The sequence below is a fragment of the Paroedura picta genome, chromosome 7, assembly GCF_049243985.1.
Source record: "Paroedura picta isolate Pp20150507F chromosome 7, Ppicta_v3.0, whole genome shotgun sequence".
In the NCBI taxonomy this organism is placed as follows: Eukaryota; Metazoa; Chordata; class Lepidosauria; order Squamata; family Gekkonidae; genus Paroedura; species Paroedura picta.
This window is the reverse complement of record NC_135375.1, coordinates 68,959,330-68,972,370: the sequence shown is the minus strand read 5'-3', so window position 1 is coordinate 68,972,370 and position 13,041 is coordinate 68,959,330. Positions and strand designations below refer to the sequence as shown.

Below are 13,041 nucleotides of genomic sequence, written 5' to 3'. Positions count from 1 at the left end.
TTTCTTCCCATTCCTTTTGCATTTCAACAAGGCCATTGCAGGCTAGACAAATGAACAGAAAGCCGCTCTGTCCTCCTGACTCCTCCCTGGGTTAGAGTGTGTGTGTGTGTATTTAACCCCCCTCCAACTAGACTAACCCTGGGGTTATTAGTAACCCTGGTTGGGTATCGCTGGTATAGATTAATAGAAATAAATAATGGAGGAAACCTTATTCACTAAACTAGCAGTCAGATTTAAAAGTCTATCTGTAAAAAATAGTTTTCAGCAAGGTTTGCTATTTATCCAAAATTACTTCATTTAAAATGAATCCCTTGGGGTCATGCTCTGACGTTATTATGTGGAATACTTTGCTTAAGATATGTGACAAGGTATAATAATTTTTGTTACTTGCATGGGCATGATGATTAATTCTTCATAAACTTTATTTTAATGATTCATTTAAACAATCCAAAACCCATTTAGCACTTTTAGCTTTTCAGAGTTTCTAGCCATAACCCTATACATCCTCTCTAAAGAAATTATAAAACAAATTTCATAGATGTTTTAATGATAACAGGTTACAGATGTCAGTGAGCAAGGCTTACAGTATATTGTTATGTAATGAGTTTTGAGTAAAGATGGCATTTAAAATAATTATTTTCTATATATCATTCTACCATATAAGATCACTGGATCAACAAAGTTAAATAGCTGTCAGTGCTGTTTTCGTCAGGGAAATGTGACAAGACAAAACACATTTCATACCCATTAAAACTTGCAGTTTGTCCTGACAATAAGAAGAGTATGGCATTTAGAAGATATTGTTAGTATATATTTTTCTAAATTGATTTATTTTTCTTAAGTATTTTCATATTTGTAACTAACAAATACAAATGTTTCCCTAAAGCAAGTAATGTTCACTTAGTATCATTTAAATAACTACCTTTTACCAAGATGAAGAGTGCTTTTGCTTGACTGATATGGTAAATATGGTTCATATGAAAAAAAAATAAAATAGTTTGAAATACCAGAACAAATGGCAGTATTTTTTGACAGTGAGAAGAGGGTCTCTTAATCCATTTTATTTTAACATTTCTAAACATAATTATTATGTATATAAATGTTGTAATCTTTTGAACATGCAATTCCTTCCTAAATCAGGCAGCGGGCACAGAACTAAGCTGCACTCCTGTATATACCTGCTGAGGAATGCATGTGTTAAATGAGTCAGTGACTAATTCATGAGGCTCTCCCATTCATTTTCATTTTGTTTCTTGTCCCCTTACCCTCCTGTTCTTCCTACAGGACCCAGAGGCCAGTTTTGATGTCAATGGTAACGATATTGACCCCATGCCTCGATATGATGCCAACAATGAAAACAAGTAAGACCAGAGCTCTGTGGGATGTATGACATTCGTAATGTAGATGTCTTTATCAGTAAAATATACTTATTTTGAACATATACACTATTTGCACAGATGTAACACAGGACAAAATTATATTTTTGTTATCTTTTAATCATTAATATATATGACTTGTATTCTCTTTTGACTATGCCACTGGCAGAAGGAAGCATCAGGTGAAGGCCTTAGCCTCTAAACCAGGGGTAGTCACTGCGGCCCTCCAGATGTCCATGGACTACAATTCCCAAGAGCCCCCTGCCAGCGAATGCTAGCAGGGAGCTCTTGGGAATGGTAGTCCATGGACATCTGGAGGGCCGCAGTTTGACTACCCCTGCTCTAAACCCTGTTTGGCAATTGATTGTTCACTGTGTAAAAGAGAATGTGGACAAGATGAACCACTGGTCTGACCCAACAGATTCTATTTACTCTTTTTTTATATGCCTACAACATAGGAATTCATATTCATTATCTACATCTTATTTACATATATTGGATGTTTTTGTGTGAAAGAAGTTATTGAACTACTTGAGTTAAATTTGGAACTACTTGTTTTCAGAATAATTTTTGTGACTATATTTGCTGATAATTTTTGAAACTTGCTTGTAATTCTGATGTCTGAGTACAGCTGGAATGAAATTGTCCATCAGCAATTTCAACATAGATTGCCATCTCAACTTAGGAAACTTTGGTAAATGTGTATATTTAAAATTTAAAATGTCCAAGGAGTAAACATCTTCCTATGTAGATTTCAAAAAGTTGCAGAGGTTGTTATTTAATATGGCTTCCCATGTTTTGTTGCTGGTGATTCAGTATTTCTACTTCAGCCATAGATTTCCCCTGCAGCTTTAAGATAAGGATTAGATGTTACAGTTCTGGCTAGGGCTGAGGTGGCCAATTACAGGCCACTCTCCAATTTACCGTATATACTCGCATATAAGCCAACCTGCGTATAAGCCATGGCACCTAATTTCACCACAAAATACTGGAAAACCTTATTGACTCATACAAGTCTGGTGTTTGGAGAGTGGCTTTCCCCCCTCCCCTCCCCTCCCCTTCCCTTTTGGACAGGATCTTTCCCCCCCCCCTTTTCTCCCCACCCTTCTCTTCCGTCTTTCCCCTCCTCCTCCCTCTTTCCCTTTGATCCCTCTTGCCTTTTTATAGCCAATCCTTCTTCTTCTCCAATTCCCAATTCCCGGGTGTTCTGTTCTTCTAGGGGCGTTTCCTCCTTCTGCTCTCTGCTCTCCCTCTGAGACAGAGGCTTCAGAGCTTCCTGCAGCAGCAGCACATGCTAGCCTCATGCTAGCCTCGTTAAGGCTATGAAGGGGGGAAGCAGAGACTGCTCTTTCCCTCTCCTTCCACTGTCCCTCATGGGCTTGCTGCATCTCTGCCTCTTCCTGCATCTGCTTCTTCAGTTAAGTATACTTGTCTCCCACCCCCGCATATAAGCCAAGGGGGACTTTTTCAGCTTCAAAAAAGGGCTGAAAAACTCGGCTTATATGCAAGCATATACAGTACCTTTTCTAGGGAAAGTAATAGGGTATGTGGTGGCAGGGCAGCTCCTGGATGATACATCTTCCCCTTATCCATTTTAGTCTGGTTTTAGGCCTGGATTTAGTACCAAAACTGCTTTAGATGTACTTGTGAACAATTTTTATTGAAAGTTGGACAGGAACAGAAATCTTCAAGAGTTACATCCCAGAGTAGTTATTAACTATTCTATTTCCCTATTTTCCTGGGACTGCCAAAACTTTGAGTGTGCCAAATGATTTATGTTCATTAATAGTTGCATTTGGCTTAGAACACACATTACCCAAGACAGAGAAATGACTGTCTCAGAAATTCATTTATGTTACCTTAATTTGCTTTCATATTTCCATTTACTATGTTGTTTTTGAAAGGTCAGCTGTAGAAAAATCTTTTAACAATGTCTAAAGTATTACTCATTTATTAAAGAGCTAGAATAGTTAGCTAATTTTCTGCTATTTTTCTTTCTATATGTGCATACATACACAAAGTATTTTAGTCCAAGACTACATAAATCACCAATCATAGCAATCAAGTGACTAGCAACTGTCTGTTTTTGAAGTCATAGAATGGCAGCAAAATCAAGAAACATACCATGTCCTAGTGTGCCACTGTACATATCTGGTGGACTGTATATCACCAGGTAGATCACAAGTCCTAGTGAATACTTGATTTCACTCTTGACTTTTTCATTCATTACACCATTCATTATGCTGAGATCATGATCTCATAGACATACCATCACATTTGTACTCACAAATACATGTATTTCTTCCATGCATTACCTTCCCTGCATTCAAGGTCAATCTGCTAATTACCAGGTGTACCTCAGAGCAGAAAGGTGAACAAAGACTGCCTAAAAGCTCTGGTGTCAAACAACTGATACCCCATCACTTTTGTAAGGAAGGTTGGTTACCTTAGTAAACCTCGCCTTCTTTCCTATTAGCAAGAGAAACCAAGCTGTGTCTGTGGTAGGCTCAGTAGAGTGAGCTACTGAGGGAAGATCATGGAGGGCACTGAGCTTTTCATTTCTCCTGTCACAACTTGGCATGTGAAGTTCAGCTTTGGAGTTCCTGGCTCAATATTTACTTTGTAAGGATTATCAACACATATCAATTCCAATTTAACTAAGAAATATCAATAGCCTTAATCATGATTACTAGAAATGTCCTAGGATGGCCAGGATTCTAAAACGTGGATGCTAGTCTCTAAAAATCTGGAATGCTTTTCTGTCCTTCCATAAACAAGTATATCAATCCAGGCATATATTTTAGCTGCCCTAGAAACCAGATAACTTCATTAGGTATAGATTATAATTCACCGTTTAGTGAAGCATAGTGCAATCCTAAACAGGAAATCACTTTTCTAAATCCATCTTCTTCATGAAACCCAAATCATATAAATTATGACAAAATGTTTTTTTTATATTGTGAGTTCACAATATAAAAGGGAGATCCCTTCCAACTCTGTGATTCTATATATAAACATATTCTACTCTAATTTATTATCATTATCAGAAAGTAAATATTTTCTAAGTTTGCTGTAAGTGATGTTACCTCATAAAAAGTAACATATCTATGGTAATTCATACACTTTAAAATGAATATCCTGCCCTGCCACTTCAGTTTCTTCCTTCTACAAATTAAACTCAGTGCTCATTTTGAGCATTTAGACCAGGGGTAGTCAAACTGTGGCCCTCCAGATGTCCATAGACTACAATTCCCAGAAGCCCCTGCCAGCATTCGCTGGCAGGGGCTTCTGGGAATTGTGGTCCATGGACATCTGGAGGGCCGCAGTTTGACTACCCCTGATTTAGACCTTCATAGCATGCCAATCATCATCATTGTCACAAGTAGTTCTTGAACAAATCCTCTCAAACTGCTGTTTACATTATTGTGAAGTAATAATTGTAGTTTTTGTAGTAAAATAAAAACATTATAAAATTCGATAAAAATCCATAAGTACCATATTCTGTTATAACGGTGGTAAAGTGTCCCCTATTAAAGGGGGAGTTTTATATAGGGAGAGGAGGGGGCTGTCCATAATATTTCTGAACCAACCTGACCTTAACTATAGGCCTGGTGGAAGAGCACCATTGTATAGGCCCTGCAGAACTCTGATAATTTCATCAGGGTCCAAATCTCCACTGGCAGATTATTCCATCAGGTAGGAGCCAGGGCTGAAAAGGCCCTGGCTCTGATCAAGGCCAGCAGGATCTTTCTGTGGCCAGGGATCACCAACAAGTTGGTATTTGCTTAATATAATGTTCTTCAGGACACATATTGGGAAAGGTGATCTCTCAGATACGGAGGGCCCAGACCATGAAGTACCAATAACTTGAACCAGATACAGAATGCAGCCGTTGGAGGGCAGGTCAAGTATGAGCTCTCTAGGGGGTCCTAGCCTAGAGTGAATTACAGTAATCTAATCTAGAAGTGTTATCATTAACAGTTGACATATCCACTGATTAATTGTTTTAGTGGATTTCAGACAGTTTTTCTATATTGGACCCAATTGCCAGTAATTATTATTGATTATTCCAATTGCTCTATTGCTATATTACAATTTGTGAAAACTTATAAATGAACCACATCTCATTTTTAGATATTGTTAAAAACTATGTTCTCACTAGTATGGATGATAGCAGGAAGAAGCCTGCAAATATTAATCACTTGAACTAGGATTGGGTGCTTGCGCCTGAAGCAGCCAGCAAGGGGGGGGGGAGGTGTGGGCGTTGATGCACAACTTTAATGATGGGAAGACTGCCATCCTGAGAAAAACCAATTGTTTTATTCATGCTTCCTAACCACACAACTAGAATAGCTTTGCTGGTTTTGTGATTAAATTTTGGCAAAAATTCAATACATTGAAAGTCCATATTAAACTATTAGTATGATTGTGGGTTTGTGACTATTACAGCCATTTTTGTAGTAATAAAAGCATTACTAAATCATACACTCAAAGGCCTCCAATCCATAATTTCATCTTTAAATTAATTTGCATACAAAAAATGCTGGCAAAAAGCTCCTGAATTTTTGCACCATTTTTTAACTTTTAAGAGCAGTATTTATTCCTTAAGCAAGAAAGAATTTTATGTTGCTAATTATTCACTTCATATAAATACAGATAACAGAGACCTGATACTAATGTGAACATATATTTGGAATGCCATGATTAGAAGAAGCACATTAAGGTGTGATTTGGAGTGGAAAAAACTGATGTTAAAAGGGCTAAGTACCACCCGCCACTTTCTGACTCAACAAAGATCCCTTTAAAAATGGCCTGGAGCTCTTAGACATATAATATGTAGTTAGCTGCTCAACTATATGTATATAAATAAAAAATCTCATCTCAGCATGGTTAAAAATGCTGAACCTGATTGTGAGTCTTCAAGACAGTTCTGCTTATTAAAGCATTAAACATGATTAAAATATTTCAATAATGTGACAAAGCATACATAATTGAAGGTATCCATATCTAGATGGATAATGGAGAAAGCCTAAAGAGATTAGTGATATCTGAATCTACCTGGCTTGAATTGGAGTTTGACTTGGCAAACAGAAAATCATGAAAGAATTTATCTTTTACCACACCTAATTCAGAAATCATTCTTGTTTCTAATGATATCATCAGGAGTATGATATATTTTCCAAATGTTTCCAACCTGCTCTAGCACTAAAAAATGAGTACCTGGGAGTAATCATGTCAACTGCCTGGGTCATTTCCCCATTCCAGAGGTCAACCAGGGCATTAGCAGGAACTCCAACCATATCAACAGGAAAACACCCTAACACCATCAGAAAACTATTTGGATTCATCTGGCTCTGAGGGTGGATTTAAAAAAAAATATCCTCCGTTCTTGCAAAATCTTGCTATCCCTATAATGCTAAAATATACTTCTGTTTTTATTTGTCATCATTATGAATGTATGATGACTTTAATTTTAATTTAATTTAATCTACTTTTGTTATGTATTAATTGCTATGTTTTTCCAAACTGTACAAACACATAAGCATTGCTAATTATTTTTTCTAATCTTGATATTCAGGTTGATTCCTCCAGTTATGTGTACTGAAACAGTGACAAATATAATTAAAAGCAATTTGGAATTACTTCAACAGAAAAGTTTAAAACACATATTTCCAAATCAGAAGGACAGTATACCAATGAAACATTAATATTTATATTCGTTTATATTATTTATTATTAATATTTATATATATGCAAATAGGAATTTATTATACATATACTAGAATCTACAAGGACTTTCAAGATAGGGTAAATCTCATTCTCCCTCCTCCCTTTCTTGCTGTGGTTTCCCATTGTTGCTGGCCCTCTCCCCTCATCTCCTATACTCGTTGCTTTAAAAGAAAAGTAGTCTGTTCAGAATTCCAGGTGTATAGGGTTAGCTTTTATAATATGATGTGACTGGATGGTTTTAAATTGTATGCCCTGATGGGTACAGACAGCAACTGTTCAAAAATTTTCTAGTGCAACTATACATTCACAATTAGACACATTTGTGAAAGTTTTGAATGGAGGCCTATGTTCTCACAAAACCATCTTAGTTTCTAATTTTAATAAGTTTATGGGCCTAGCGTGATTTGAGCAAATCATTATTCTATTGTCTGCCTTATAATTTCCCATCTCATTCAGAGTTTTGTATACAGAAAGTACGCAGGAAGTCCAAGCAAGGTCCTAAGCAGGGTTGTCCCTGCTTAGCTTCCAAGATCTGATGGGATTGCACTTGCCTGGGCTATCTGTTCTGCAGATATGTTTTGCGAATCTGTGTCTCCAAGGTGAATTTGAATCATGGACTCAAGGAGATAGGATTGTTCTGTCTGTAAGGCCCCAAGAGACATTATCTGCTTGTTGGTGGTGCCATGTGTGCTGATAGTGTACATGTAGGTTTCCTCAACAAGAGAAATTGAGTTTCCCCCAAGGCTTCAGATCAGGAGAATGGTATTGTGGGAAGTATTAAATCCTTTCCACTGGCCTTGCATAGTACTAATCCAAATGGTGTCCATATATACTGTGAAGGCATGGACTCATGGAACATATCTTCATAGCTGACCTGAAACATACTGAGGCAAAATGTATTGTATAGTTAGACTATGAGGCAACTATTTTAAAACTAATCTGATAAGCGCTACAGCTCCTACCTACACATAAAATAACACTTTTAAGTTGTTCAGTAACTTTCTTGTATGGCATCAATTTAATATGTCCTTGCATTATGGTCTAATCTTGCTGCATTTGCCTAAGGCTTCCACCCTGATTAAGTAAAAGCACAGTTAGTACAATGTGACTTCAGTGAGACCAATTAGTTGTAAATAAATTCTAAATACACAGGATTCTTTTGCATGCATTTAAAATGCATGCTGCAATCTGGGATTCTTGAGAAACATCACAGACATGTCATCTGAGAAGAAATATAAAGGCTATTAAGTACATACAATCTATCTTAATGGATATTTGTTCTGCCTACAGGCATGGAACCCGTTGTGCTGGAGAAGTGGCAGCTACTGCAAACAATTCACACTGTATAGTAGGAATTGCGTTTAATGCCAGAATTGGGGGTAAGTTGTAATTACTTCATATCATTGAAACAATAATTCGTTTTTTGTTTGTATAAATATTTGAAAATATTCAAAAATATATATATTTATGATTCGATGGTAGTGTTTTTCCTTGTAAGCTACTCAAGCAGGACTCTGGAGAGCAACATATAAATTCTCTAAATAAATGATTTTGATATAGAAATGTCTCCAACATACATTGATTATATACTAATGTAATGATAATATGTGTTATCATTCGTCTATTCTAAATGGCTAAATTTAAAGTCTGGCTAAAAATTATATTTATACAATACAATGATTCTAATCTGTAAACCGCTCCAGCCCGCTGTAGTCACAATAATCAAGCCCGCTGTAGTCACAATACAGCGGGCGCTAGGCAAGGAAGCCCCCGGCAGCCGCGCTGTGCGCGGCTGCCGGGGACTCCCTTGCCGGCGGCCTGACGCGTTGGAGGCGCTTTGCGCCTCCCGACGCGTCAGGACGCCAGCAAGGGAGCAACTGCGAGCCGCGCTACGTGCGGCTCGCAGTTGTTCCCTTGTCAGCAGGGCGGGAATCGGAGAGGCCATGTATATGTTTTTCCATGTACACGTCTATTCAAAATACCTGAATTAAGATTATTTTCTCTTCCATTACAATATGCTTTATTTGTAGGACATCATTTTTATAAGTGGGCAGCATCTCACAATTCCGTTTTCCTCAATATATGGGAAGAATTTTATTTCCAAAAATTTCTTATATTTGCATTATTTGCAGACAGTGAAAGTTGTTAAGCACCAAATATTTTGTGGAAGAATCTAAAAAAGAGATCAACACTCTTCATCCTGGCTCCTTCCAGTTCTTCACATATTTCCATTAGCCTGACCAAAATTACATTTCACTATCGTTTTAAATGGAAGGCCTGTTTTTTACTGTAAGGTGAAGCAGATTGGGGGAGGGGATCCTGCAGTAATACTAGAGATAACTATGCTTCTATGAGGATTCCTTGTTTGAGGAGTAAAATAAAGTCAGAAGAATGGCAATAAAATTTAAAATTAAAAATGTAAAAGGTGATATGTAAACTAGGATAAATGTTGCTATAGCATTAAGAGTGATTAAATTACATTAAATTACAAGGCAGGAATTTCCTTTTAACAAATACCATTCTATAATAATATGTGTAGAAATCCGAGACCTCCTTTAAAACTTACATACAGTAAAAAAATTGGCACTGTGGTGGAAAAGTTCAAGCTCATCCCACTGTATCACAAAAATATTTCTCTCTCTCTTTCTCTCTCTCTCTCTCTCTCTCTCTCTCTCTCTGTACATTTTTAGGTACGCAATATTGGAGAAATATTGTTTTATTTATTTATATTTGTGCCTTATTGTTTTAATTATGTTTTGTAACGGCCTTTGGCTACATACAATAAATGTTATCGTATCGTACTATGCAAATGCAGGCATCAGAGGAAGGTCACGCGTAATATGGTGGTATTAACTTGAATGATTCTGAGCTACACTATGTATTTATTTAGGAATCTAAACATGGAAAAGGTTACAGGTTTAGCTTGTGGTGCAGAGTGGTAAGGCAGTAGACATGCAGTCTGAAAGCTCTGCCCATGAGGGTGGGAGTTCAATCCCAGCAGCCGGCTCAAGGTTGATTCAGCCTTCCATCCTTCAGAGGTCGGTAAAATGAGTACCCAGCTTGCTGGGGGTGGGGGGTAAACGGTAATGACTGGGGAAGGCACTGGCCATGAAAACGCTAGAGGGCGTCACCCCAAGGGTCAGACATTACCCAGTGCTTGCACAGGGGATACCTTTACCTTTACCCTCATATTTATTCCAGGGAAGAATAAGAATAGTTGGTTTTATACCATGTTTTTCATAACTTGAAGGAATCTCAAATCAGCTTACAATCACCTTCCCAAAGGTCACCAAGCTGGCTGCATGTGGAGAGCCATGCTGGCCATAGATAACAACTTTCAGAAGCATTTCACTTTTTCTCATTTCATGTGCCACAAATCTTTCTGACCTTCCATGTTTCAAAATACCAGCTCAACATCTTTTAGTTAAGCTACACAGTGATAACCCACTATTCCTATTATTTCTTTTTTACACAAAAGGCAGGCAATACGTCCCAGCAGCCCTGGAGTTATTGCTTTGCAAGGGGATACTGACACTTCAATGAGAATACTGGACTCTCACTTGGCATGAAATTGGCCACAGCCTTTATTAACATGAGTGTGGCTAGCATGGATGGCAGATCCAGCCCTCTTGTGGTCAGCTGAACACATGTCCTCTCAATGGGTCCCCAGATTAGCCAGCCTGTAACCCAGATTGAGGCATGTTGAATACTGGGAGTTGGCAACTGGGATAACCACTGGGTGTCTGCGTCTGATGGATTCTCCTACCACCCGGAAATGCCAGCCCTCATTCAGGCTCAGCATAGACTCTTATAGGGCCCCCCAAACCCGGAGAAACCAGCACACAAGCATAGCCACTCCAACAAAGATGGGCTACAACTATTATTCTGCTAGCTGTGACAAGTAATGATAATAACACGTCCCAAACAAATTCAACCACGTAATTTTAAAACATAGGGTGGGAGGGTGGGATACCTCTTGGAGCTGGGAGGGGAAAGAGGCCGAGCCTTGCAGCTGCATCCCATATAAGAATGCTTGGCTTGGCTTCTCCCGCTGCCGACGCGCCCCGATGTCTGCCACTGCCCTTGGGGCCACTGACCAGGTCCTCTTTGTGTGCTGGCTCCTCTGAAGCATCAGTGGGTCCCATCAGGTAAATCTCTAGTCGCTTTTTCAGCTACTTTTAGGTGCCTCTGTTGGAGCTTCTACAAAAAGTATCGCTACAATAGAGAGAGAGTTCAATCTAAATTCCTTAGAGCGATCTTTCACTTCCCCATGGTGTACCTAATGCACAAGTGTGCTTGGAAACAGGGATGCTGAAAGCTGAAGATAATATCACCATTCTCTCTATTCAGATATGGCTGAAGTTAAACCAACAGCCTGCAACTTTGGCATCTCTTATTCTTCAAGATAATTTTCATTGACATCCAAAATAGAAAAGTTGGGGATATCGATGAAGCTGGTACTTAAGCTAAGCCAACAGCAGGCCAAAAACATCTTAAGGCAAAAGATCAAAGATATCGGTTGATAAGTGAACATAAGTAATTCTCCTGGTTTTCTAGCATCAGTTAGGTACAAATATGTAACAGCTCTAACCACATATCTATATAATTTTGGGAACCATAAACAGGGAATAGCTTTTACTCTTACCAGATGATCAGCCTTGTTTAAAGCAGTACTAGAGGGCAAATATAAAAAAATCCCCCTCCCTCAGAGACTAAGCCCCTGCCCCAGAAATCAGACTGAAACAAGAGAACATTTTCTATTCCACTGTCCTATATGTGACAAAACAGTACAGATTATACAGAGGTATTCAGGCCTATCAGCAAAAGAAAAGGTAAATAAACTTAAATGATGAGAACCTGCAAATCACTCTATATAGCTCCAAATTCTGTGCTGCTGCAATTAAGATGTGCAAAAATGTCATAGGAAAATAAATATTTGTGAAGTTTTTTTATAATAGCTGTGTGCTTACAAATTTTATACAGATTACTAGTAGTATTTAATTGTGATTTTAAGAGTCTTAATTTTAAATGCATTCAACATTTTACCTTGTATTTTTATATCCCAGCATTTATTGTACTGGTGAAAATGACTGGAAATAAACGATTGTTGAAGTCCTGTAGTACCTTAGAGCAGCGGTCCGCAAGCTTCTGCAAAGTGGTGGGAGAGGGCGGCCCAGGGGCCCGCGCACGCGTGCAGCCCCAGCACAAACGCGCATGCACGAACTGCCGCGCACGCACGTTTGCGCGGCAGTCCGCACACGTGCGTTTGCGCTGCCGCCATGTCGGTGGCCGCGGCTTCCCCTCCCGGCCCCTCCGGACCGCGAGCAAATCGGCCGCTAAAGCTAAAGTGGCCGATTAGCTAAAGCGGCCGCTAGCAAATCGGCCGCTGAAGCTAAAGCGCCCGATTAGCTTGTGGCTCAGCAAGCTTCTCTTCCCTCCCCTCCCGAAGCGAGAAGCTTGCCGGGCCGCGAGCTAATCGGCCGCTTTGGCGGCCGATTTGCTCGCGGCCTGGCGAGCTTCTCGCTTCGGGGGGGGGGTAGGGAAGAAGGATCCGCGGCCCGGCGCCGAGGCCTTCGTGGCCCGGCACCAGCCCGTGGCCCACGGGTTGGGGACCACTGCCTTAGAGACCTACAAGATTTTCAGGGTACAAGCTTTTGAGAGTCAAATTAGATACAAGCTGGAATGGAGACATTTCTTATATCCCAGTCAGAAGTTGGGAAGAATATTGCAAATAAGAAAGGAAAGGAAAGGAAAGGAAAGGAAAGGAAAGGAAAGGAAAGGAAAGGAAAGAAAGAAAGAAAGAAAGAAAGAAAGAAAGAAAGAAAGAAAGAAAGAAAGAAAGAAAGAAAGAAAGAAAGAAAGAAAGAAAGAAAGAAAGAAAGAAAGAAAGAAAGAAAGAAACCAGATACAACCTTCTCCCCTAACATATCTGCAT

At 39.1% G+C, this 13,041-nt stretch overlaps 1 protein-coding gene across 4 annotated transcripts in view; it reads left to right on the top strand.

The window, feature by feature from the left end:
* PCSK5 (proprotein convertase subtilisin/kexin type 5) overlaps window positions 1–13,041 on the top strand; it is a 290,087-nt gene that overhangs the window by 96,220 nt on the left and 180,826 nt on the right. For all 4 annotated transcript variants that reach the window (XR_013232545.1, XR_013232546.1, XM_077344762.1 and 1 more), the window contains exons 5-6: window positions 1,285–1,361; window positions 8,397–8,485. Coding sequence is in view for 2 of the 4 variants with exons in the window: in XM_077344762.1 (XP_077200877.1) it covers window positions 1,285–1,361; window positions 8,397–8,485 (166 nt within the window). In the remaining 2 variants the exon portion in view is untranslated. The remainder of the gene's footprint in view (window positions 1–1,284; window positions 1,362–8,396; window positions 8,486–13,041) is intronic.